The following is a 24065-nucleotide window of genomic DNA, read 5'->3' on the forward strand; positions in this document are numbered from 1 at the left end:
CCCTTTCCAACCTCAAGGGACCCTTTCAGGGCAGGCGGGAGAACTAGAAAGGAGCTCTGTCTTTCCCAGGGCTGTTGGCTTTGCTCACTAACTATTGGGCTGAAAAGTCCTGAAAAACAGAGCAGCGAGTCCAGCATTTCTTCCCCCTCAAGAGAGGAACTAGGATCAGCCTGAGCTGCCCTCAGTTCATGACTTGCAACTTGGAAGGATCTGAATGAATCCCGCCATTGGGGACCTGGTGAAATTTGCCCCCTCAGCCTAGAGGCAGCTCCCTGGGACAATCTTGGAACCACAAGTTGTCGTGTTTGAGTAGTGTTGGAGCTTTGCAAAATGATAAATTAATTTGTACCCAGTCCTCCCTCCCAAAGGAGTCTGCTTTGGCAAACAAAGGATAAAACATCTAAAAACAGTTCCAGCATAGACACTGACTGGGGAAGATGCCAAGGCAAGTTGAGGAATCCTATTTATTTGCAGTTCTTTTTAATTTCTGGAGATGTGAGATTCTGACTAGGTTGCCCCTTGGGTCCCTGCTCCTCTGCTCTTGAAAAATGCAGGATTCCTCCAGGCTCCCATTGTGGATGTCTCTCTGTTAACCCCAGTTAATGATTGCCCTTTTTGCAGAGGCTCCGGTGGTGAAGGTGACCAAGAAGGCAGACTATGACGGCCTGGAGACCCTCGTTTGCCAAGTCCACGGCTTCTACCCCAAGGAGATTGATGCCAACTGGGTGAAGGACGGGGAGGTCTGGCAGGAGGGCACCCTCCGAGGATTGGTCGCCCCCAACTCGGACGGGACCTACTATCTCTTGCTCAGTGTCCAGATCGACCCCGAGGAGAGGGAGCGCTTCCGGTGCCGCGTAGAGCATGACAGCCTGGAGAAGCCTCTGGACGTGGCCTGGGAGAAGGAGCCTGGTGAGAGACAGGCAGACAGACAGACAGACAGGAGGGGAAGGGGTGGGCTCTGGGAGGGGGATTTCCACCCAACTCCTCCCTTCAGCAGCAGCTCAGCTCAGATGGGGAACCCCAGTTGGATCCTGTGTGTGTCTCTGGAGGGAAGCAGCTGAATCGGAATCTGTAGATTTCCACAGATGCAGCCTTTTCTGGCCAGGGTCTCATAGGCCTTGAACTCAAATTGGATGTTGTAGGTAAAAACTGGCTGTCACCTTTTTGCCTTGTTGCAGTTGTGATGTCACAGAATGTGGGCAGATGTGTTATTTCTTCAAAATCAAACACATCTCCTCCACATGGCTGACTTACTCACACTCCCAGTGACTGAAAAAGGGGCAACAAACTTAAAAGTGGGAGCCCCGGACTGACTGTACTTCACAGTGAAAAAGATTCTCCTCACACTCGTGCCCAGCTAGAAAAACTTATACTCATCTCCACTCAGCCCAAACACCCGCACACCGTTGGGAAGAGCAAGCAGGAATTTTAATAATGACGCTTGTCTATCACACAGCGCCAGGAAAGCTGTGCCTGCAGGAACCAAAGCAGAATGTCTAAGAGCAAGACTCCCTTTTCCCCAGCAGGAGCACATGAACGCACATCCCCACCCACACCCCAGACTCTCCTCCTCACAGGCAGGCAAGCGAGAATTATGGAAGTGGCCCTTGAGCCAAAGACTCACACAGGCAGGGCAGAGGGGACCAGGGCTCACTCACTAGCGCTACGGACTTCAGAGATTCTACGCAAACAAAAAAACCTGGACATTTTGCCTCATTTTAAGAATCTGTCTGGACAGACATTTTAAGTCTGAAAAATACGGCGTGTCCAGGAAAAACTGGACATATGGCAACCCTACACAAGATGCTTTTTCCTAAGGGTTTGTGTCTTCCCTGAAGGCCTGTAATGCTGGGCTCTGGGGGGTCTCAGAGGGGAGGGAATCCCTTCCCCTCAGGGTCAGGACAGAGAAGGCTGAAGTACGTGAGGAGGAGGAGACCTGCTTTGGAGTCTGTGATGAAACAGATGTGCCTGTCAACTGTCTTCCTTAAATGAATTGAAAAACACTAATGCTGAACTCTGGTGGAAAAAAACTCCCACTACAGAGAAGACCTTGGTCTGTCAGGAGAGAGAGAGGGCTTGCCTTACACACGTAAAATCCTCCCGGGCTCATAGCTCAGCACCTCCACTCCAATCTCCTGCTTGAGGCCTTGGGGAGCTGCTGCCGCCAGTCTGAATAAAAATGTCTCTTGTCCCCTTTCAGTCAACCTGGGGCTCATTGTGGGAGCCATTCTGGGTGTCGTGGCTGCCATCCTGCTGGTCTCTGGGATCATCTTCTTCATCCGCAGTAAGTAAACCCTGGACGAGTTTTCTGCCTCTCCTGTGTCCTTCTGTCTCGGCCTCCGACTGGGAATGTGCTGGTGGAGCTTCCTGGCAATTGTGGCTGGCATCCCTACAGAGACCCCTCCCCACAAAACACCCTTTGAACATGAACCAAAACTCCTGTTGGTCATTGCTTTGCGCTCACTCTGTGCTCAGGAAGTTCACTTCCCACCTGATGTTTTAATCCATCCTAAGCCTTCAGTCCTGTGCACACTTAGCAGGGAGCCTTCCTTACAAATCTTTAGGTGCCAGGCAAAAACATTTCTCTCTAACCAGGCCTTTGGCCTTTTAAATGTGTTTGTGGGAGCAGAGTTACTGGTTTGTTTTTGCTTTATTGTGTATTTTGTGCTCTCATTTTGAATTTTTATGTTGTGAACTGCCCTGCCATCTTCAATAAATAAGTATTGATCTGGGAGGATGATGTATTGAACTAAATAGGACTTTACTCTGACTAGACTTGCCTAGAATTGTACTGTTAAAGTTCATTATCTCTTCCTCCCCCCCTCTCTGGGCAAATTTGAGGATTAGGGGTCTGCTGGGACTGAAATAATAATACGAAAAGGAATAAGTGAAGGGACTGGATAATGTTTCCTTCCAGCCTCTTGGAATTTGTCTACTGCCTGGTTCCCATGTTGATTTTCTAATCAATTTTCTCAATTTTTTCTACTTCTTTGTAAAATGAGTTCCTTGAAATGCTCCCCTTCTGGGCTCCCCTTCCTTGGAGGTGTTTGGAGGAGACAAGAGGAGCATCTGCTGGGAAGGTTTCAGCATCTGAGAGCCAAATGGTTGAAATAGGTTTGGGTGGCCTCTGGAGGTCCCTTCCAGCTCTGACCTTCTGCTTTTGTCTCTACAGGGAAACAGAGCGAGAAATCAGCCTACAAAGCAGCCTCAAGTGAGTGACTCCTCCCTTGTCTCTGTCTAACATATTTCCCCTCAATATGGAGGAAGAACAGTTTACAAACAGACAAAAATAAACCTGGTGGTGGCCTAGTCCTTAAGCCCAAGACCCTGATGGGAAGCTTCAGCCTGTCTGCTCAGCCTCTCTGGGGACAGCAAGGGGTCCCTCAGGGCCAGGAAAAGGCTGCAGAGAGACTGTCGGCTGAGGGAGGGGCTCCAAGAAGGAGCAGGAGGAAGAGCCGAGGGTGCGGGGAGAGAGGGATCCCTGGCGGTTTAATCTACTAGAACCTGAAGCTAAAGATTTGGTTGGCTCAAGTCTGTGGATGTCAGGAACCCTCCCCTCCGGATTTGGCACCACTGCTCCCCCCCTGCCTTTCTGCCCCTTTCCTTCCCAAATCACACCCGCCCCCCCACTGCCTCCATGCCAGGCTGTGCCCATCTCTCTTTGCCCTCCAGCGTCTGCTTCTCCCTCCAATGCTGTCCTTGAGCCCCCTTGCCTCTGGGCTGCCTGTCCCTGAACTTTTCTTCGGCCCCTCTCCATATTGAGACCGATTTTGGATGGGGTCAGAAGGAGGGAGGAGAAGGGCTGGGGGGTTGGATCTCCCTCCCCAGGATCCTGACTCCTGTGTTTCCTCCCTTTTGCAGCAAGCGACCAGGGGTCCGACAGCTCTGCCAGGGGTAAGTGAGGGTGCAGGTGGGGGCAAAGGGGGGCTCTTGCAGAAGACTCCGTGGGGAACATCCCCAAATGGGAAAAAGCTTCCCTTCTTCATGGAACTTTGAAGTGTCAGGCATAGCCCTATTGGCTTTAGCCCAAACGTAGCAGAGTTTTCCTGCACAGCGAAGAAGCTAGTTGCGGCAGTAATGACTAGTCAGCTAGACTCAGAATAACTATTTACAGGATTTATTAAAAAGGAGAAAATAAAACCAGCAGAGTTTCTGCATACAAATAAAAGCAAAATAAATCCTCTCTTTCTCTCTCAAAACCATACACAGCAATTCTACTCCTAACACACCTCACATCAAACTGAGCTAGCGATCCCTAGATAACAGAGCTGAGTGCTGGTCGTTAACCAATCAGAGTGAGTAGTTTCTAGGTCAAGCAGACCTGGGCTTTCTGCCAAGAGTAAATTGACACTGCCTTGAGTTAATTGTCTGAAGCCAGAATCTGCAAGTTTCCCATGAGAACCAATTAACAGAAACTGAACACCCCCTCACAGATTCTGCTGAACAATTAACACCAAATACACCTATGTAGGAGATTACTTTTCCAGCAAACCTAAACCCTTGCACATTCGCTTGTTCTTTATCTTTGCCAATGGTTTAGTTAACACATCTGCTACATTTTCTTCACTTGATACATAAGTACATGTGATTACATTGTCTTGTACACAGCAACGCACATTTTGGTATTTTACAGAGATATGTTTGGAACGCGATTTGAAACCCTCTGTTTTACTTAAGGTTATACAAGCTTGATTATCAATGTAAACTTGTACTGGTTCTCCACAATTTACATTTAAATCTGCTAACAAATGCTTGAAATAAATCACCTCGTTGCACAATTCACTCAATGCGGCGTACTCTGATTCCGTTGATGACACACTTACAACGTCTTGCTTGTGTGACCGCCAGCTGATTAAAGCTCCACCGACCATTATGACTAGTCCTGTGACAGATTTTCTATCCGGCAAATTTCCCCAGTCACTATCACAGAAGCAACTCAACATTTCATCCTCTGAAGAATTTAATTGTAACATATAGCCAATTGTCTGTTTGAGATATCTCAGAACTTGTTTTACCCCTTTCCAGGCATTTAGTGTGGGTTTTGAGACCAATCTACTTAATACGCCTACTGCATAGCTAATGTCAGGTCTGGACCACTGTGATAGATACAATAAACTTCCAATTACAGAGTGATATACATCAGGATGTTCAAATTCAGGACCCTCATCTCTATGAAGTGTTTTTATGAAACCTGGATCCATAGGCACCACTGCCCCTTTGCAATCCTGCATTCTGTATGTAGTCAGTAGTTGTTTGACTTTGTTCTGCTGACTAATTAGACAGCTGCCATCTTGGGCCCAGCACACTTCCAACCCTAGATATGTCCTAACCGGGCCTAAGTCTTTCACTTTGAACTTACTGGACAATTGCTACAATCTTTGCCCCCTCAGGCGCTGCTACTGGTGTAAAAACCTTGTGCTCATTCAAAGAGGACATCTCTTCCTCCATTGCCTGTTTCCAGCGCTCTGCCTCCTCTTTTGGTAACTTTAACACCTCCTGAAAACTCTTGGGCTCTGCAATCACACTAAACACATTTGCAGTATCAGGAGAAAAACGCACTGGAGGCACTCCTTTGTTTTGTCTTTTAGATCTTCTGGGAGAAAATTTTTCTTCTGACCCACTTTCCTCCTCAGAACTACGACCTCTCTTTTGTTGCTTAGCAACTGGTCTTTGGCTAACTTCACTTTCTTGAGAGCTCTTATCTGAACTTTCCTCCCCCTCAGACTCTGACTCCCTGTGTCTATCTTCAGAGTCATGAAGCTCCTGGGAAGGTTCAAACCAAACCTCAGTATTGGCATGTAGTCTCTCCCAGCCACTATGTTCACAAAAACTGGCATTCCTGGAGATCACAATGCCATTTGTCCCTTCAGCAAAGCGGAAACCTTTTCCCAGCTCCTGGTAACCCACAAACACTAACTGTTTGGTCTTAGGATCTCCCTTCTTCCTCATTTGTTTCGGAATTAATACCCAGGCCTTTGATCCAAACACATGCAAATGGTCAATTTTAGGTTTTTTCTGAAACAATTTAAAGTACGGGGTTGTACCTATTGTTTGATGAAAGAGCCTGTTTTGGAGATAACACGCGGTGAGCATGCTCTCCCCCCAATAAGACATGGGCAAATCAGCATCTTCAAGCATGGCAAACATCATGTCTTGTAAAGATCTGTTTTTCCGTTCTGCCACGCCATTCTCCTCTGGGGAAAAAACGTTCGTTTTTCTATGCCCAATGCCACGCTTCTGTAACCAATCTCTAAAGGCATTTGACATAAATTCGCCACCTCTGTCCGTCTGAATCCTTTTAAGTTTAATGGACAGAAATCTTTCCACAGATGCCACCCAGCCTTTAAACTTAGTGAACACATCACCCTTATTCTTCATGGGAAAAACCCAAGAATAACGTGTGGCGTCATCCACAATTGTTAGTGAAAAACGCGATCCACCCCTGCTTACAGCAAATGGACCAATTACGTCCATGTGAACCAGCTGTAGCGGTGACTCACTAACTCTGTCACTTCTGGGGTAAGAGACTCTGTGGGTTTTAACCTTTTTACACACATTACAATCAAGGTACTTGTTACAACTCTTTAAATTACCCCCATCAGCCAATTCAGACATTTTTAGTACACTTTTCCAGCAGGCATGCCCCATTTTCCTATGCAATAAGTGCACACAGTTGTCATGTATAGCTTTGTTATTCACTGCAGGCTGAGATTTACTGACTACTGCTGCAACTTGAGAACCTGCTTTAAGCCAAAACAAGCCTCCCTCTGACTTAGCAGTGCCTAAAATCTCACCAGCCTTCTTAATCATGCAACTGTCTCCTTCAAAATGCACTTTAAACCCAGCTTTTAGCAAACAATCTACAGACATCAGATTGCTCCTTAATGAAGGCACACAAAGTACATTTTGCAGACATTCACGAAGACAAGGAACAAAAACTGCACCCCCTGAAATCACTTCGGAAGTACTTCCATCTGCTAGAGCCACCTGGCTGTGCTGTGCTGAGTTCTTGGAAACAAACAATTCATCTGAATTCACGATGTGGCGAGATGCTCCTGAATCGACCACCCAGACCGCTTGTTTCTCATCAGCAATCTTGCCCTCGGCAGTCACCAGCTGAGCCGACTGTTTTTTGTTTGAAGAATTTCTTTTTCCGCTGCTGCTGCTGCTGATCTCGTCTCTGCTCCTGCACCGGCAACTGAGACTTGACCAACTCCGGACATTGTCGTTTTAGATGCGCTGAGGACCCACATCGGAAACAACGCCTAACAGCAAACGCTGACTCCTCACCGGTACGCTGCTTTTGCTCCACCTCTGGCACGGCAAGAGAACTCCTTCCAAACCGCCCGCCTGTAGAAGCCTCTGCAGCCAACAACCTTTCTTGCCTCTTCTGCCATTCTTCAATCAAACGCCCAGTAACGTAACTGACTGATAAATCACGCTCCTGTATGCCTTCTAGAGACAAAACTAAATTATCCCAGCTTTCCGGGAGAGAACTCAAAATAATAGCCACCTTCTCCTGCTGGTCTAATGCACAGTCTCTTTCTTGTAGCGCAACAAACTTTAACTGTAAACTGTGTAGGTGTTCCTGCATTGTAACCCCAGGCTGTAACATTGCCTTGTACAATGCCTTGCGAATGAACAGCTTAGAAACCGCTGTCTCACGCACATGGAGTTCTTTAAGTGCTTGCCACACACCTCTAGCTGTCTTGATTCCCCTCACATACGGCAACTGGGAATCTTCCAGCCCCAAGACAATTGTGGCCCTTGCTCTTTGGTCTTTATCGAGGTCTTCATCATCAGGCTTCGCAGGAAACTTACTCACCACTTACCAGAGACGATCCCTCTGCAGCACTGCCTGCATGCGTTCCGACCACAGCAAGTAATTGGAGTCATTCAGACGCTCAAAAGCCATCTGAACTGGTTGTGAGGCCATCTTGAGAGCGATGTCCCTGGAACCCGGAACCAGCTACTCACGACCACCGAGAGAGAGAACAGGAACCACAGCACCCAGCACTCACACGCTGCAGCTGTTGTCCTTCTGTCCGCTGCGTCACCAGCTCACCACGGTCAGGAACCAGCCAGGAACAACAACCTCTGGAACTACTGGAACCAACGCCGTTGATGCTGACACCACTGCAACTCAGGCTGGCAGCACAATACCCATAACCTCATGGAACTTTGAAGTGTCAGGCATAGCCCTATTGGCTTTAGCCCAAACGTAGCAGAGTTTTCCTGCACAGCGAAGAAGCTAGTTGCGGCAGTAATGACTAGTCAGCTAGACTCAGAATAACTATTTACAGGATTTATTAAAAAGGAGAAAATAAAACCAGCAGAGTTTCTGCATACAAATAAAAGCAAAATAAATCCTCTCTTTCTCTCTCAAAACCATACACAGCAATTCTACTCCTAACACACCTCACATCAAACTGAGCTAGCAATCCCTAGATAACAGAGCTGAGTGCTGGTCGTTAACCAATCAGAGTGAGTAGTTTCTAGGTCAAGCAGACCTGGGCTTTCTGCCAAGAGTAAATTGACACTGCCTTGAGTTAATTGTCTGAAGCCAGAATCTGCAAGTTTCCCATGAGAACCAATTAACAGAAACTGAACATTTCTAACCCACCTTGGGGCTTCCAAGTGTGACATAATCTGGAGTGTCCATTGAGCTGAAAAAAAGCTCTGGTGACACATTCTGTCTGTCCATCTGAGCTCCACAGAGGATCCCCTCCACCTGACAAATGGGTTCTCCCCACTATCTGAATGACAGATAGTCACATTTTGGGTTCTGGAAAAGGATTCCTCCTTCTGGTATGACCACTTTGTGTCCTTCCGGTATTCCCCCAAAGTGTGCAGCTTGGCTCACTTGCTCGAGCTGCCCTCTGCAGGCATTTGCTCTTCAGGCCCATTTTGGTGGTGCTCCTAGCATCTGATACGATGAGGGATGGTGGCTTTCCTTGGGAGGCTGGACTAGATGCCCTTTGGGTTCCCACTAGCTCTGTAATGCTGATGTCCCCACATCATGATGCTGGCTTAATTTTGAAACACTCCTTTTCTTTTTTTCCTGCAGTTGGTGTGTGAGATGAGACCAGAAGGAGCCTGCCCAAGTTTGGCTGTGAATTGCAGAGGCTCTCAGCTCCTGCTGTCCTTCAGTGCTGTTTCTGATGTTCCTTAATCCTGGCTCTCACCCATCCATTGTGACTCCATCTGTAACTTGAATTTGAGGATAATCATGTTTTTTTGATGGATTTTGGCTGATTGTGCTTCGCAGCTGATTTTCAGAAATCTGTTTGTATTCATCAGAAATGTGCCAGATATACACAACTAAAAGCTTTAAAAAGGGATGGGGAGATTGAGCAGCGATTTTGATGGTATCTCTTGGTTCTTTGTTGCTGTGGATCCCTCCACAATCCCTTCCCCAATCTTGTGTCCCTCACTTGCCATCCAAATTGAAGGAAAGGCAACATTTGAGAACTGCTTTAGGTGTATTATGCGTGAAATAGGCTAAATTGTTACTGCCGACTTGCTTCTTGGGCCGCCCAGCCTTTGGCTAAACGGATGTCATGTCATGGAATGTGTAAAAGCAGCCTAATTGCTGTGGCTGAGTGTTCTCCACCCACCTTCTGCGTGAGGAAGTGAAGAAACTGGCAGGGAGGGATGGTTGGCAGGGAGGAGGGATGCTTAGATGCTCAGGTGTTGAAGCTGAAAGAGAGAAGGAACAGAGTGGCTGAAGAGAGAGGCGATTTTCCTGCAGGAGATGAGAGGGATTCTTGCTTCAGATTCTGCTGACAGCCAAGGAGGAAGCCAGCAAGGAGAAGAGGCAGATCAGGAGCTTCATGGCCAGAGTTTGATCTGAAATAAGCAACGCCTTCTTTTGGGCTGCAGGCCTCCAGTTCATGAGACTTGTTGCCTGGTCCCCACAGCCTTCTAGGAAGGGTGGCCCACTGGGAGTGGGGCCACATGAACTCTTCCAAGTAAACTAGTTTTGTTGCCTTCAATTTGCCTAATTTTTATCTCATACGTTCTTGCTTTTCCACCTGTGGCCCTTGAGGAACATACTCCGTCCATCTGTGGTTCCCACCATATGATTCCCTCCATCTTCCTTCCCTTCTCATAGGCCGGCATTACTTAAGGAGACTCTTTCATAGAAATAAGAATGCAATAACTCTCTTAAACCTCCAGGGGCTGCAGGACTCTTCTTGCCTAACCCAATGGATTTGCTGCAGCTTATTTTGAAGACACTGAATGTACCGTATTTTTCGCCCCATAGGGCGCACCTAGCTTTTTTTTGGGGGGGGGGGGAATAAAGAAAAAAAATAGGCTTGTGGATATCTGCCCGATATCTGTTCAGCGCGCCCCAGGCCGGGATGCAGGCAGCTCTCTGCAAGCCGTGGGATGGGACTTCCCACCGGGCTCCCTAGGCTTGTGGATAGCTGCCCGAAGCCTGGAGAGCGAGAGGGGTCGGTGCGCACCGACCCCTCTCGCTCTCCAGGCTTCAGTGAAAGCCTGCATTCGCCCCATAGGACGCACACAGATTTCCCCTTCATTTTTGGAGGGGAAAAAGTGCATCCTATAGGGCGAAAAATACAGTAATTGTTATTATTTTTTCCAGAAGGTAGCCCTGTTTAAGGAAATTTTTAATGTTTGAAGTTTTACTCTGTTATTAATGGAAACCCAGCCAGATGGGCAGGATATAAATAATATAATTATAATTATAATTTTTAATATCCATTTTAATGAAATCAATAAGTGTGCACCCTCTTCGTCTTTAGTGGTTCTTCTTATCACAGGAGTTCCAGAGATCAACATCTCCTGAGAATATTCACAGACTCTGGCAGAGAGGTGCCAATAATTGGTCTTCTGTTGCAAAGTGAGTGAAGAACTAGAGTCCAAAGTGAGATGGGGACAGAATCTGTGGTTTTGCAAGGGTGGGATTAAGTTACATGAGGCCAAGTGGGTCTGAAGTCAGTGCCCGGGTGGGGGACCACCTGGATGCTGCTTTTGGTTCCAGGGTGGAAGAAAGGAGGGTTGGGAATATAATAAAAGAAATATTTTTTGCCCTATAGGACGCACCGGCCCATAGGATGCACCTAGATTTGGGGGGGGGGAGGGAATAAAGGATCCCAGCCCCCAGAACAGGCAGCTCTCCGCAAGCCGTGGGAGCCCAGCGCGAAGTCACGCTGGGCTCCCACATCTTGTGGAGAGCTGCGCAAAGCCCACTCTGGGAGCTTGCGGGGCTGGGGGTGGGGGAAGCCCAAGCTTCCCCTGACCCCAGCCCCCAGAACGGGTCCCAGAGCGATCCCGAAGCTGTGCGCAGCTTCGGCATCGCTCTGGGAGTTTGCCGGGCTGGGGGGATAGCTTCCTGAAGCCTGGAGAGCGAGAGGGGTCGGTGTGCACCGACCCCTCTCGCTCTCCAGGCTTCAGCGAAAGCCTGCATTCGCCCTATAGGATGCACACACATTTCCCCTTCATTTTTGGAGGGGGAAAAGTGCTTCCTATAGGGCGAAAAATATGGTATGTAGATATCTGATCTGGGGCAGGGGGTGGTGGGAGGTGACCAAGGCAGGGTTGCCCTGCTTCAGGATGTGAATGGGGCTCTGGAACGGAACTTGTTCGCATCCAGAGGTACCACTGTATTATTTTTATTCCTGAAGGCAGCCCTATTTAGGGAAGTTTTTAATGTTTGACGTTTTACTCTGTTTTTAATGGAAACCCAGCCAAGTGGGTGGGGTATAAATAATATAATTATTATTTTGTAATATCCATTTGACTGAAATAAATAAGGGTGCACATCCTTCTTCTTTAGTGGATCTTTCCTTCTTATCACAGGAGTTCCAGAGATTTTGAAGTTCCTGAGAATCTTCACAGACTCTGGCAGGGAGGGGCCAATAATTGGTCTCCCGGTGCAAAGTGACTGAAGAACTAGAGTCCAAAGCGAGATGGGGACAGAATCTGTGGTTTCGCAGGTGTGGGCTTAAGTTACATGAGGCCGCCATGTTGCTGAAGCCAAGAGGGTCTGAAGTCCGGTCAGTGCCTGGATTGGGGACCACCTGGATGCTGCCTTTGGTTCCAGGATGGAAGAAAGGAGGGTTGGGAATATAATAAAAGAAATGTGTAGAAATCTGATCTGGGGCAGGGGGTGGTGGGAGATGACCAAGGCAGGATTGCCCCAAAAGTCCACAATCCCAGAGGAAGTTCTCCCACTGAAATGAAAGGAAGATGCCAAAAATATTTCTTTACATTTTTATCCCACTCTTCCTCCCAAGGAGCCCAGGGCATCAAACAGCATAATGTTAAAACAATACCATTTAAAATGAGCTAATCTTTCTCCCTCTGCCCTGGATGTAAATCTTCCCTCGCTGCTTCTTCCCTGGTGGGGAGTGGGATGCCATTTGGGGGCCGGCCTCAGGTGTCAAAAATGTATTGGGCTGGCCTTGGTGTGTGAGTTATGCTATGTACAATGGGACTTCACGGAAAACACAACTTAAGGCAATAGTGGAGCACTGCAAAATCGTTTGTGCGTGAACATCTAGGAAACACATGGAGAACTGCAAAACACTCCTAATTATTATTCCTGTACCATTATAATAATATTAGAAGGTTGTAGACTGAGACGTATGTTAACATTTGAGCAGCTCCTCCATCGGTGTGGGGGGGTGCCCACCTTGAAAACGCCTCTGTGGAGAGGGGATCAATTTTTTAAAAAAATTATTTGCATTTTCAAAATCAAGAACAGAGCATATTTAATCCCTCTCTCCTTCCCTCGTCCTACTTACAACTTCATACCAAATACAGTATGTATACATATACCATATGACTTTCCTTCCACACTTTTCCTGGTTCCTTTGCTTTTCTACTACTCTGCGTAATCCACATCTTTTTAATCATCCAATTTGTTATCTATTAAATACTCTCATCCATTTCAACTGCTGGATTTATACGAGACCTGCTAAGCTATGTCTTTCTCTAGACTGGTTCTTGAAATATTCACTAGGCATTATCCATTCCTCCTTATATTCCTTAATCTGTTTTCTCTTATCCTGTTCGTCAGACCAGCCAGTTCAGTACATTCAAACATTTTACACTGCCGTTCTTCCTGAGTGGGTGCTATTCTTGTTCTCCACCTTGGTGCCAATAAGGTTCTAACTGCGGCAATGGCGTATAGTAATAAACTTTCGTTTTTGGGGGACCTCTGTTGTTACCATCCCCAAAAGCAAACTCAGGTGTATCTTTTTAAATTCATTTTATATCGTTTTCCAATATTCCTTAATTATTTTGGACGACCAACACATGTGAATAAAAGATCCCTCAATTTCATTACACTTCCAACATATTTTCTTCTTTAGACATTTTTGCCATTCTGGTGGGTGTTAAATACCATCTATGGGCCATTTTCATCATATAATTTTTTATCGCATAACTTGCCGTAAAATTCCTATTTATTTTCCACAACTTTCCCCATAAATCATGATTGATATTGTGACCCACATCCTGTGCCCACTTAATCCTGCTAAATTTCACAAATTCCTCTTTCGTTTCCCACTCCAACAGCAGTTTGTACATATTTGATAATACTTTTATATTTGTATCTAATAGGTCTTTGGTAAATTGAGACTTTTGTTCTGCAAAGCCATTTTTCCTATCTATCTTAAACAATTCATTAATGTGATGTACCTGTAGCTAATTGGTAACCAGATTTCTTAATTCCTTGAGATTTCTCATTTTGGTTCCTGTCCTGTAAGACATAAAATTTCACTGTAAGTTAACCACTGCTTATCCATATTTATTCTTTTCCTGGTTGTAGCTTCCACTGGGGATATCCACAGTGGTACTTTTCTTTCTAATAAGTTTTTATACGTTCCCCATACTCTAAATAGGTTTTTTCTGATTACGCGATTTGTAAAAGTTTTATATATTTCCGCTTTTCCACACCATAGGTAGGCATACACCCACTTCCACTGATTCCAAAGCTGTGACATATGTGGGAACCTTGACCATTTTTTTGCAACCCGTGACTTGCTTCAACTGGTCCCTTGAAGGATTTCCTAGAAATCACCTGATTTCCACTTCAGCTGGAGAAGAAAGCAGCCGGCAGGGGGCAGCGGAGGATCGCAAAAAGGGGAAAGTGAGAAAAGACAACTAGGGACTGTGGAGAAATGGGGGAGGGTGTCTTGTGGCAGAGAGAGAGTGTCAGGGCAGGAAACAAACACACACAAACCCCAGTGTCAAGGAAGGATGAGGACTTTCTCAGCAAAATCTGCCTCCGTTCTTCAATTCCTGTGAGAAATGTCAGTCAAGCAGCCTGAGATGCAGTCACTTGAGATTCCTTTGCTAGCTTGGCATGCAAACGAAATATAGAATATTGTAACTCACCAAAGACTGTTTCCTGCACCCTCAGCCATTCATCTTATAAGTAAAAATGAAAACAAACATTAAAAATAAAAAGGCCTTGTTCTGGGAACTGCCCTGGGACTTTCCAACCTGACTCAGAGGTTGCTGAGGGAGGCAGAAGGGGGCAAAGTCCCCTGGGAAACAATCCAGTTTGGAACGGAGAACCACACCAAGGACGTTTTTATGCCATCATCTATTTGTTAGACTCCATATTCTGTTTCCACACAATATGAAGAAGGGGACAAACATAATGTCAGGAGAGATGTCCCTGCAGGGCCTGGTATTGAGAGGTGGAGAAGCCTACAAGGATCCAGTGTGGGGCTGTGGTTTGACTGGGATATGACAGCCTGGGAGACCTGGGTTCAAATCCCCACACAGCCACGAATATCCCTCAGGGACCTTGGGCCTGTCAGGGCCGTTATGAGGAGAACATGAATGCCACCTGGATATAAATGTTCATTTTTTGAAGGCAGAGTCAGCTAGAGAGGAAGATGCTTTTTGCCTGCCAGAAAGAGGACCCAGGAGTCCTGGCTCCTGCCGAGTCTCCTCCCAAAGGGGACCCAGGAGTCCTGGCTCCTGCCGAGTCTCCTCCCAAAGGGGACCCAGGAGTCCTGGCTCCTGCCGAGTCTCCTCCCAAAGGGGACCCAGGAGTCCTGGCTCCTGCCCAGCCTCCTCCCAAAGGGGACCCAGGAGTCCCGGCTCCTGCCGAGTCTCCTCCCAAAGGGGACCCAGGAGTCCCGGCTCCTGCCGAGTCTCCTCCCAAAGGGGACCCAGGAGTCCCGGCTCCTGCCGAGTCTCCTCCCAAAGGGGACCCAGGAGTCCTGGCTCCTGCCCAGCCTCCTCCCAAAGGGGACCCAGGAGTCCTGGCTCCTGCCGAGTCTCCTCCCAAAGGGGACCCAGGAGTCCTGGCTCCTGCCTAGTCTCCTCCCTAAGGGGACCCAGGAGTCCTGGCTCCTGCCGAGCCTCCTCCCAAAGGGGACCCAGGAGTCCTGGCTCCTGCCGAGCCTCCTCCCAAAGGGGACCCAGGAGTCCTGGCTCCTGCCGAGTCTCCTCCCAAAGGGGACCCAGGAGTCCTGGCTCCTGCCGAGTCTCCTCCCAAAGGGGACCCAGGAGTCCTGGCTCCTGCCGAGTCTCCTCCCAAAGGGGACCCAGGAGTCCTGGCTCCTGCCGAGTCTCCTCCCAAAGGGGACCCAGGAGTCCTGGCTCCTGCCGAGTCTCCTCCCAAAGGGGACCCAGGAGTCCTGGCTCCTGCCGAGTCTCCTGCCAAAGGGGACCCAGGAGTCCTGGCTCCTGCCGAGTCTCCTCCCAAAGGGGACCCAGGAGTCCTGGCTCCTGCCGAGCCTCCTCCCAAAGGGGACCCAGGAGTCCTGGCTCCTGCCGAGCCTCCTCCCAAAGGGGACCCAGGAGTCCTGGCTCCTGCCGAGTCTCCTCCCAAAGGGGACCCAGGAGTCCTGGCTCCTGCCGAGTCTCCTCCCAAAGGGGACCCAGGAGTCCTGGCTCCTGCCGAGTCTCCTCCCAAAGGGGACCCAGGAGTCCTGGCTCCTGCCGAGTCTCCTCCCAAAGGGGACCCAGGAGTCCTGGCTCCTGCCGAGTCTCCTCCCAAAGGGGACCCAGGAGTCCTGGCTCCTGCCGAGTCTCCTCCCAAAGGGGACCCAGGAGTCCTGGCCACTTGGCCTTGAGGAAGAGAGCTGTGGAGGCTCGGGGTTTTGTCCTGCATCTGAGGGAGACGGGTCTTTCCAAGGCTGGAAGGAGCCCAGGCCAGGCCAAGAGGGAGAAATGCCAAAGGTCTCCCCATCTGCGCGCTGAGGGACATTGTGGGGAGAAAGAAAGCGTCTTCCCCTGAGCGCCATTTCTGCCTGCCGATCTCCCAGTCAGGCAACCTGATCTGTGGGCTGCTGTGGCTTTCGGTTTCTGCCTTGCTTGGCTGCTCTCCCTTGCACCAAAGGTCTCCTCTGCAGGGAGGGAAGCGGGGAGGCTGAGGCAGCCCCACCCGGCCTGCTTGTCGGGGACGGAAGCCATTTTGAGGAGGGCTGGAAGTGATGCAGAAACGGAGGGGAAATGGCTGCCTCCTTCCTGGAAGGGCTGCCTCAAGCAGCGGCAGTGTTATTTGTTCATCTACATGCCACCATCTCCCTAACTTGATTCAGGGGTGGTTTCAAACCACATAACAAAGCTATCCAGCAAGAAAATAGAGCTACAGGCAATGTCTAAAGTCCTGAAAACTTTTTAGAAAGTCTGTGAAGAAGAAAACATTTTCCTCCTCGCTCTTAGTTGTTGCCGTTGCCCACTCCATCTCCACGAAGAAGAGAAAGGAGAGGGAGAAAAGTCTCCACAGAGGAGAGCAGGGGTGCAGAAGGTGCCTCAAGCCACCAAGGACTTTCTAAAACAAGACTAGCCCTTTGAATTGAACTCAGAACCAGACAAACAGGCAGAGGGTCTTTTGGCCCTGGTGAGATTTGGTCTAAATGAGCAGCGGCAGTGAAAATCCTGTCAGGTTTATCTTGTAGCAGCTGAAGCCTCCCTACAATATTGGGGGGAAACACCACATGTTACAATAATCCTGTCAGGAGGTGAGCAGGACATGGATCCTTGTGGGCAGACTATCCCTGTCCAGGAAAAACTAGACGGAGCAGGTGAAAAGTGAAGCTTAAGACGTCCCTGAGGTGACTGAGCCCATTGAGTCCCAAAAGTGGGTCCTGGAGAGCCCCCCTCAAAGCAGCCAGCCTCCTTCTTCACAGGGGCTTCTTTGGTTATACTAGTGAGGGTGCTTCGGTAACATCTATGGCCATCATCTCACCAAGATAGTTCAACAATGGATCCCTCCATTAGATTTCAACCTTGGCTGGATCCAGGAATCAGAAGGGACTCAGGCATCCTGCAGACTAACCCCCCCCCCCCCCAAACTCACAATAATATTTTGGCATCAGACAAGGGGAAATAGGGATGATAGAGATCATGCAGCTTGGGAAAAAGAGAACTCCCCAATAATTCTTTACCTTCCGACTTCACAGCCCCCCCCCCCCTTTAAATCAAAAGCTTCCTTGTAGCTGGGCAAGGAGCGGCCACTACTTGTCTCTTTCCCGATTTATTGGGAAAGGCAGCAGCTTCTCTGTGTGTCCCATGCTTAGCTCATGTTTCAACGTTCAGGCTTCTGGAAGTGGGATGTGGGCCAAGCACTCTCTGGGCCAAGCACCCAGCCATGGCTCAGGGCCTTCCAGAAGAGGCTTGGCAGCCCCTGGGTCTTGCTGAGTGTGCAAAGGGGGCCTCCCTGACCCCAACACCCTGGGCCTGCAGACTTAAGGGGGTCCCAGGCAGGGGGAGAGAAACTCATGTTGGGGCCAGTAGATGAGAGAAGGAAGCAGAGATATGGGGAGATATAAAATGCCCCTTTAAAAAGCACATGGAGAAAGGAAATTCTGGCAAGCTGGTGGGCTCTGGCCTGACTGTGCTAAAACCAAACGTGTTTGTCGGCGTCCCAGCACCTACTTCTCTGTGTGGTCATACTCTCTCTGTTTTGACTTCAACCCTACGGTTCAGCCCTAGTTGCAACACTGAGCATTTCTTTACAACGCACACAATCAACCGCTAGAACTCCCTGCCACTAGATGGAGGGACGCAGGAGAATAGCCAGGCTGCTGGATCACCCCAAAGGGGCCCATTGAGTCCAGCATGGCGGTCTCCCAGTGGCCACCCAGATGCCCCAGTAAGGAAGCATGCAAGGAGGAAGGAAGAGGGACACCCCCCTGGCTGGGATGCGAATGCATTTACTGCCTCTGACAGCGGAGGAAGAAGGGAGCAATCTTTGAAGCCATGCAAGGGCTTCTTAAAAACAGGACCCAGGAGGCTGTTCTGCACTGACTCAGCCCCGGAGTCCACCTCGCTCAGGATCTCACAGCCCCTCCCCCCAGTTTCAGAGAGGGGGTGATTCCCAGACCCCCCCTGGAGATGCGGGCACTGAACCTGGGGTCCCCCCCGGCAACCCCCTCCGCCCTCCCTGCAGGGCAGGACAGGAAGAGCTGAGAGGGGGGGCAGAGGGAGGGAGGGAGGCGGCGATGCCCAGCGAGGAGCTGCAATCACTTTCTCTTTCCCTCTCCAGCCTCGCTCCCAAACTTGCGCCTCGAGTTCTGCCTGGCGACAGATGCCGCAACCTGCGCGCAGATTTCCGATTGGTGGAATATTTTCCCCTTGGCCAATCCGGGCTCGTTCTGCTGCTGGTTCCGCGGGCGGGGCAGAGAGCGGGTCTCGGAGTCGGAGGGAGAAGGACGTCGCTGGAGTAAGAGGAGGAAAAAGGAGCTTCGTTTTGGGGGGAGATGGGGGTCCTCCTCCTCCGCTGGCCCCTCCTGATCCTGTGGGCGGCTGCCCACCTGCTGCTGCTCCTGGACTGCGCAGGTGAGGAGTGTGCTTTGGGGCGGGGGGAGAAAATAATTTGCACTAAGCTTTGGGGCGGGGGGGGGGGGACTGGACACATGAGACTTTGTGAATTGCATTTCGTGGGCACTGAAAGGGCGATCGGGGAGTTTCTTCTCCGAAGTGGAGCCGGATCCCTTCCCAGACATCTGTTTCCCAGACTTGGGGCTTGTTTTGTATGCCGCCCGGGGCAGGAGCCGCTTCACTCCTTAGCTCGTGGCTCAATCAAAGAATTAAACAAAGCTTGAAGGTGTTGGCAGGATTAATGGGGGGGAAAGTGACTCGCCTGTCCCGCCCCCCGCAGCTTCGTGTTGACTCTGGTTTGTGTGTGTGTGTGTGTGTGTGTGTGTGTGTGAGAGAGAGAGAGAGAGAGAGAGAGAGAGAGACAGACAGAGTACAGGTCCTTCCTTTTCTATTTTTTACCTTCCCTCTTCTAACCCTCGGCCGCTCTGAAAACTCAGCTAAACACTCTGGAGACCAGCCTGGGGGTGGGAGCTGGACGCGTGTAGAGCTGACTTCATTGCGGGTGGGGGGGATGTCTGAGTAAGGGGTCCCCACCCGCAATTCCCAATCTTGTTTTGCTCAGGAGTGCCCTTTCACAGCCACATTCATAATCAGGTTCGCCTGCTTTACAGTTCTGACTCCCCCCCCCCCAAAAAAACCCCCTTCCTGTTGCCTGTCAGAAATGTAGATTTTGTAAATTATGCAGGGGACTCCTCTGTGCCATTTCTGTACAGCCCCTTTCACTACGTTTTGTACGCTGTGTATCTGAAGAAGTGTGCATGCACACGAAAGCTTATACCCAGAACAAACTTAGCTGGTCTCTAAGGTTCTACTGGACAATTTTTTATTTTCGACTGCGTCAGACCAACACGGCTACCTACTTGGATCTTTATTGTAAATAATTCTTGTGGTTCTCTAATGGAAAATTGTGTGAATATAATACTAGCATTAGTTTAAAAGTTGCTTGTTGCATAAAAATTCTCAATGTAACTTAAAAGCTTTAAGAACTAAAGAGCAAGACCTGTTATTTCTCTCTTGAACCCTCTTGATATGGGGGCTGCCCCCTCACTGTGCTACAGGGCTGGGCAAAGGGTGGTGGCAACCACTGGTTCCTTCAGATTCCTCCTCATTTTGTGGCTCTTTGTCTCCCGACCACTGAGCAGAACTGCCTGTGTTGTTTAGCCAGATGCCACAACCAGAGGCAGCCTTGCTCTGAGCTCTTGTGGTTTGAAGTGGGGGGAGCCCCTGCCCTGGGAGGGGAGGGTCTTAGAAGTGGATCCCATTTGATCTTGCCTGAAAGGAAACCGAGCCGGAGGGTGGTAGCAGAGTCAACACACCACCACGGGCGTATGTAATTCAAGCAAACTCACCTTGCAGCAGGTGGTAGATTCTCCTTCCTTGGAGATTTGTTAGCAGAGGTTGTTTGGCCTTCTGCCATGGATGCTGCAGTTGAGATGCCAGCATCGCAGGGGGGTTGGACCCTCAGAGTCCTGTCTATGATTTTTATTTTACTTTCCTAGTTGTTTTGAGATGAGTCACTGGCCAAATTAAAGCATGCTGCTTCCTCCTTGAGGGTGAAGTTGTCCAAAGTGCATTCAACACAATTTTCACAGGGTCCTCAAGGACCACCTCTTTCTATATGAATCTACCCGGACTCTGAGATCGTCTTCTGAGGCCCTCCTTCCTGTGCTGCCTCCTCTAGAGGGCGGAGGGTGACAGCAATGTGAGAACAGGGCCTTCTCTGCAGTGGCTCCCCGTCTGGAAGGCTCTCCCCTGGGAAGTTTGCCTGGCACCTTCATTATACACCTGTTGGACTAAGTCAGGCAAAAGCATTCCCTTTTAACCAGGCCTTTGATTGATTTGATTGACATCCTTTTAAAAGTGTGTGGGGTTTTTGGGGGGTGGTTTGACTTTTTTATTATTGAATATTTTGTGGTTTTGTATTCTGATTTTGTTCTGTGAACCACCCTGAGACCTCCAGGTATAGGGCGGTATATAAATTCAATATATAATCATAATTATACGTCCCATTTCTGCTACCTGAGGCAAAACAGGAATAGCCTCCTCTGCCCCTTTTAGCACTGTGCCCCTCTACCTTTCGCCAGGGAAATGCCCCACACAGATTTTATGATCAGCTCCCTCCCTCCCCAAGTCTTTGTGAGCTGTTTCTGTGGGTCTCGGATAATCTTTAGGCAGAGAATGGGACAGGTGTTGGAAGGAAGGCCTCATCTTTACGCCCAAATCTGTGAGGCCTTTCTTGGTACTGACAGAGCCATCTTTTAAAATTGAGTTTATATCCCCACCTTCCTCCCAAAGGAGCCCAGGGTGGGAATTAAGGGTCTGCAGCTGTCTTGGGGGGCCCGCTCTGTAGGGCTCATCCTGTACCCTGTACAGCGTTGGCCCAAGAGAAGTACCATGGAGCCTTGGCGCTTTCCTCATGCGCAAAGGAGGCACACAGCCCCCTTAGTACACATTCACTGTGACTTGTGAAGAGGGTGAAGGAGTGTGGGGAGTGAGCAGAAACAGCAAAATCTGCTGATGGACCTCAACAAAGGTTAATTGCTTCTGATGGGGATCTGCTGTGGAGACTCATTAGGCCCCCTGGTGGCCAGAGCTCTGTCCCCCTTCCTGTGAAGGGGCAAGTGTGGGGAAAGGGGATGTGGGGCCACATGCTGAGACCTGACCCCAAAGTGGCATTTGCCCTCCTGCCCCTGCTATCCCTGTGGGTCCTTCTTTCTCAAGTGGGGAACCCACTCTGTGGGTGGCAGCTCAGACCATTGAAAGATTGCAACATTGAACCATTTCAACACCGATTCTCAAAAGAGGATCCAGGAAGGATCTTGGAAATTACAGGCCAATTAACTTGACACCTGTCCCTGGAAAACTGGTGGAAAGTGCAGGAAACCAGCAACTGGAATGCATTTAGCTTTAAGGACTTCAACTGTATGCTGGAATCACACCAATTATATATGCAGAAGGCAGAGAGCTCTTTTTGTGCAAGGTTTCCCCAGTACCGAAAGAGCTTTGAAGCTCCCTGCCTTGCATAAGAGACTCTGACAGGTTCTCACGGGATCTTGTGGGGCTCTCCTGAGTTCCCAGGAGATCTTTCCAAAGCCTCCCAGAGCCCAGGAAGCAAGACTCAGGTCAGACCTGTTCAGTGCATGGCTCCAGAAGGTCAGATGGTGGGGCGGCTCCAAGGGAGTGGCTTCACTAGGCCCGTTTCTGCAGATATGAGCCATCCCAGTCAGGGCAGACAACTCTGAGCTAAATGAACCAGTGTTCTGACCCAGGATGAGGCAGCTTCCTGTTCTTCCCAATATATGAATTTTGGTTATTCTGGTCTCCCCTCCATCCACTTCCCAGACCTGAGCCTGCTTAGCTTCCGTTCGGTGCCTGCATCCAGAGCCTTCAGACCATGTTGTGGGAGCTTTCATCAGCCTGGCGCTTGCAAGTGGGGGGAAATTCCTGCCCCCTTGGCAAAAAGGGAGGGGCTGGCCTCCCTCAGTCTCATGCGGAGCCTCAGCAGAGACATGCAGAGATTTAGTGCTGCCTGGCAGAGCTTTTTCTCGCCCTCTGCTCCATGGGCTATTCTTGTTGCTACTTGTATTTATATCCTCTCTTTTCAACTCTCTGATTCTTAGGCTCCCTCTGCTCTGCCTCCTCTATGTTTAAGGGCAGGTCTACAAACTCCCCCAAACCCTGCTGAGTGTTGGCTCTTATAATATCAGGGCTGCTGCCTGTAATACAGCAGGATTAGGCTGCTGCCTTCATCTGCAGGACCCCTAACTCTCTGCCCCCTTTTCTCTTCCTTTCCAGGCTCCACTTCTCACTCTCTGCGCTACTTCCACACAGCCGTGTCTGAGCCTGGCCAGGGGCTGCCCCAGTTCATTGATGTGGGGTACGTGGATGACCAGCAAATTATTCAGTATGACAGTGACACCAAGGAGTATCTGCCTCGTGTCCCCTGGATAAGGAAGGTGGAAAAGGAGATTCCTCAGTACTGGAAAACAGAGACTGAGAAAAGACAGAGCTCTGAGCTGGTGTTCAGGGTGAATCTTCAGACTCTGCAGAATCGCTACAACCAGAGCGGAGGTGAGTGGAAGGCAGGAGAGGAACAGAGTCACCCCCCCCCCAAATAACGTTTCCTCCAAGGGCCAGAATTGCAGGGAGGGGGCTGCTGGGAGGAAAGGAAATGGAGGGTGGGGGTCTCCACCAGGGCAGAGGCATCTCCCCTTCCCTTAATGAAGGTCTTAATGAGGGCTGGGATGGTGGGGGGGTGGGGTGGGGGTGGGAAAAGAGAATGAAACTTGGAGGGGAGAGACCCTCCAGTATGACCCTCTCTGGACCTGCACATCCTACCAAGGAAATGTCTCCATTGCCTGCCCTTCCTTCCATGCTAGGCTTGGCTCAGGCCTTCTGAGGTGGGAATCTGTCTAGTTCATTTTCCTCTGGGAGGGGAAGAGAAGGGTGGGGATCCTGAGGCTGAGACAAGCAAGCCTTGAGTTCTGGTCCTGCTTAAGGAGAATATGCAAAAAGAAATATATGTAATATGTAATGGGAGAATTAAAATGATCTTTCCAATTTAAAGATTATTGAACTACAAAATGATTCATTCAGAAGGCAACACAACTAAAATAAAAAAGGGGGGATAATGAGGGATAACTTTTTTAATGTTGTTGTTTTGAAGATTTGGTAGTAGCCCCCTGGGGTGCGCAGGAGGGTGCAGGGACCCGCCATCTTTGACAAGGGCAGCCTGGCTTCTGCTTTGAAGTGGGGCAGCCCCCCCCCCTTGCGGCTTCCCTTTCCCTCCCAGGCTATGAGGAAACTTCTTTTTCCAAAGGCCCTTCCAAGACTTCCCTCCTTTTAGGGAACAGGTCCATGATATGGAGAAGCTGGGGAGAGAGAGATGGAGGGGAAGAGGAGACCTTCTCTCTTGAAAGGGCCCCCCATGTGTGGGTGTCCCCCTTCCATGTTGCCCCTTTCCTCTTTCAGGGGGGGGATGGGGGGCAGCTGAGGCGTCTCTCCAAAAGGGGCAAGATCCAGAAGAGCAGAGCTGGGTAGAAAGATGGACAGACTGTGACCTCTGACCTGCAAGGGATGCTCCTGTTGGGCAGGAAGGGAAACCCCATCCCTCCCCCGCCTCCAGGGAGTTGGGAGAATCCACTAGGAATTTTTTTTGGGGGGGGGAGAAAGTGTGAGGCGCTGAGAGGGGGGGCAATTAAAAGGGGGCTTTGTAGGCTCAGGATTGTAGTGTTTCCCTCAGTGAA

The 24065-nt window shown here is 49.6% G+C and overlaps 1 protein-coding gene across 1 annotated transcript in view; it reads left to right on the forward strand.

Annotated features, from left to right (window-relative positions):
• The window catches only part of LOC114591073 (major histocompatibility complex class I-related protein 1-like), a 73535-nt gene that overhangs the window by 11029 nt on the left and 38441 nt on the right, over positions 1-24065 (forward strand). Inside the window, exons 4-5 of the mRNA XM_077923448.1 lie at positions 622-909; positions 22615-22890. Coding sequence (XP_077779574.1) covers positions 622-909; positions 22615-22890 — 564 coding nt within the window. The remainder of the gene's footprint in view (positions 1-621; positions 910-22614; positions 22891-24065) is intronic.

Source organism: Podarcis muralis, chromosome 2 (assembly GCF_964188315.1).
Source record: "Podarcis muralis chromosome 2, rPodMur119.hap1.1, whole genome shotgun sequence".
In the NCBI taxonomy this organism is placed as follows: Eukaryota; Metazoa; Chordata; class Lepidosauria; order Squamata; family Lacertidae; genus Podarcis; species Podarcis muralis.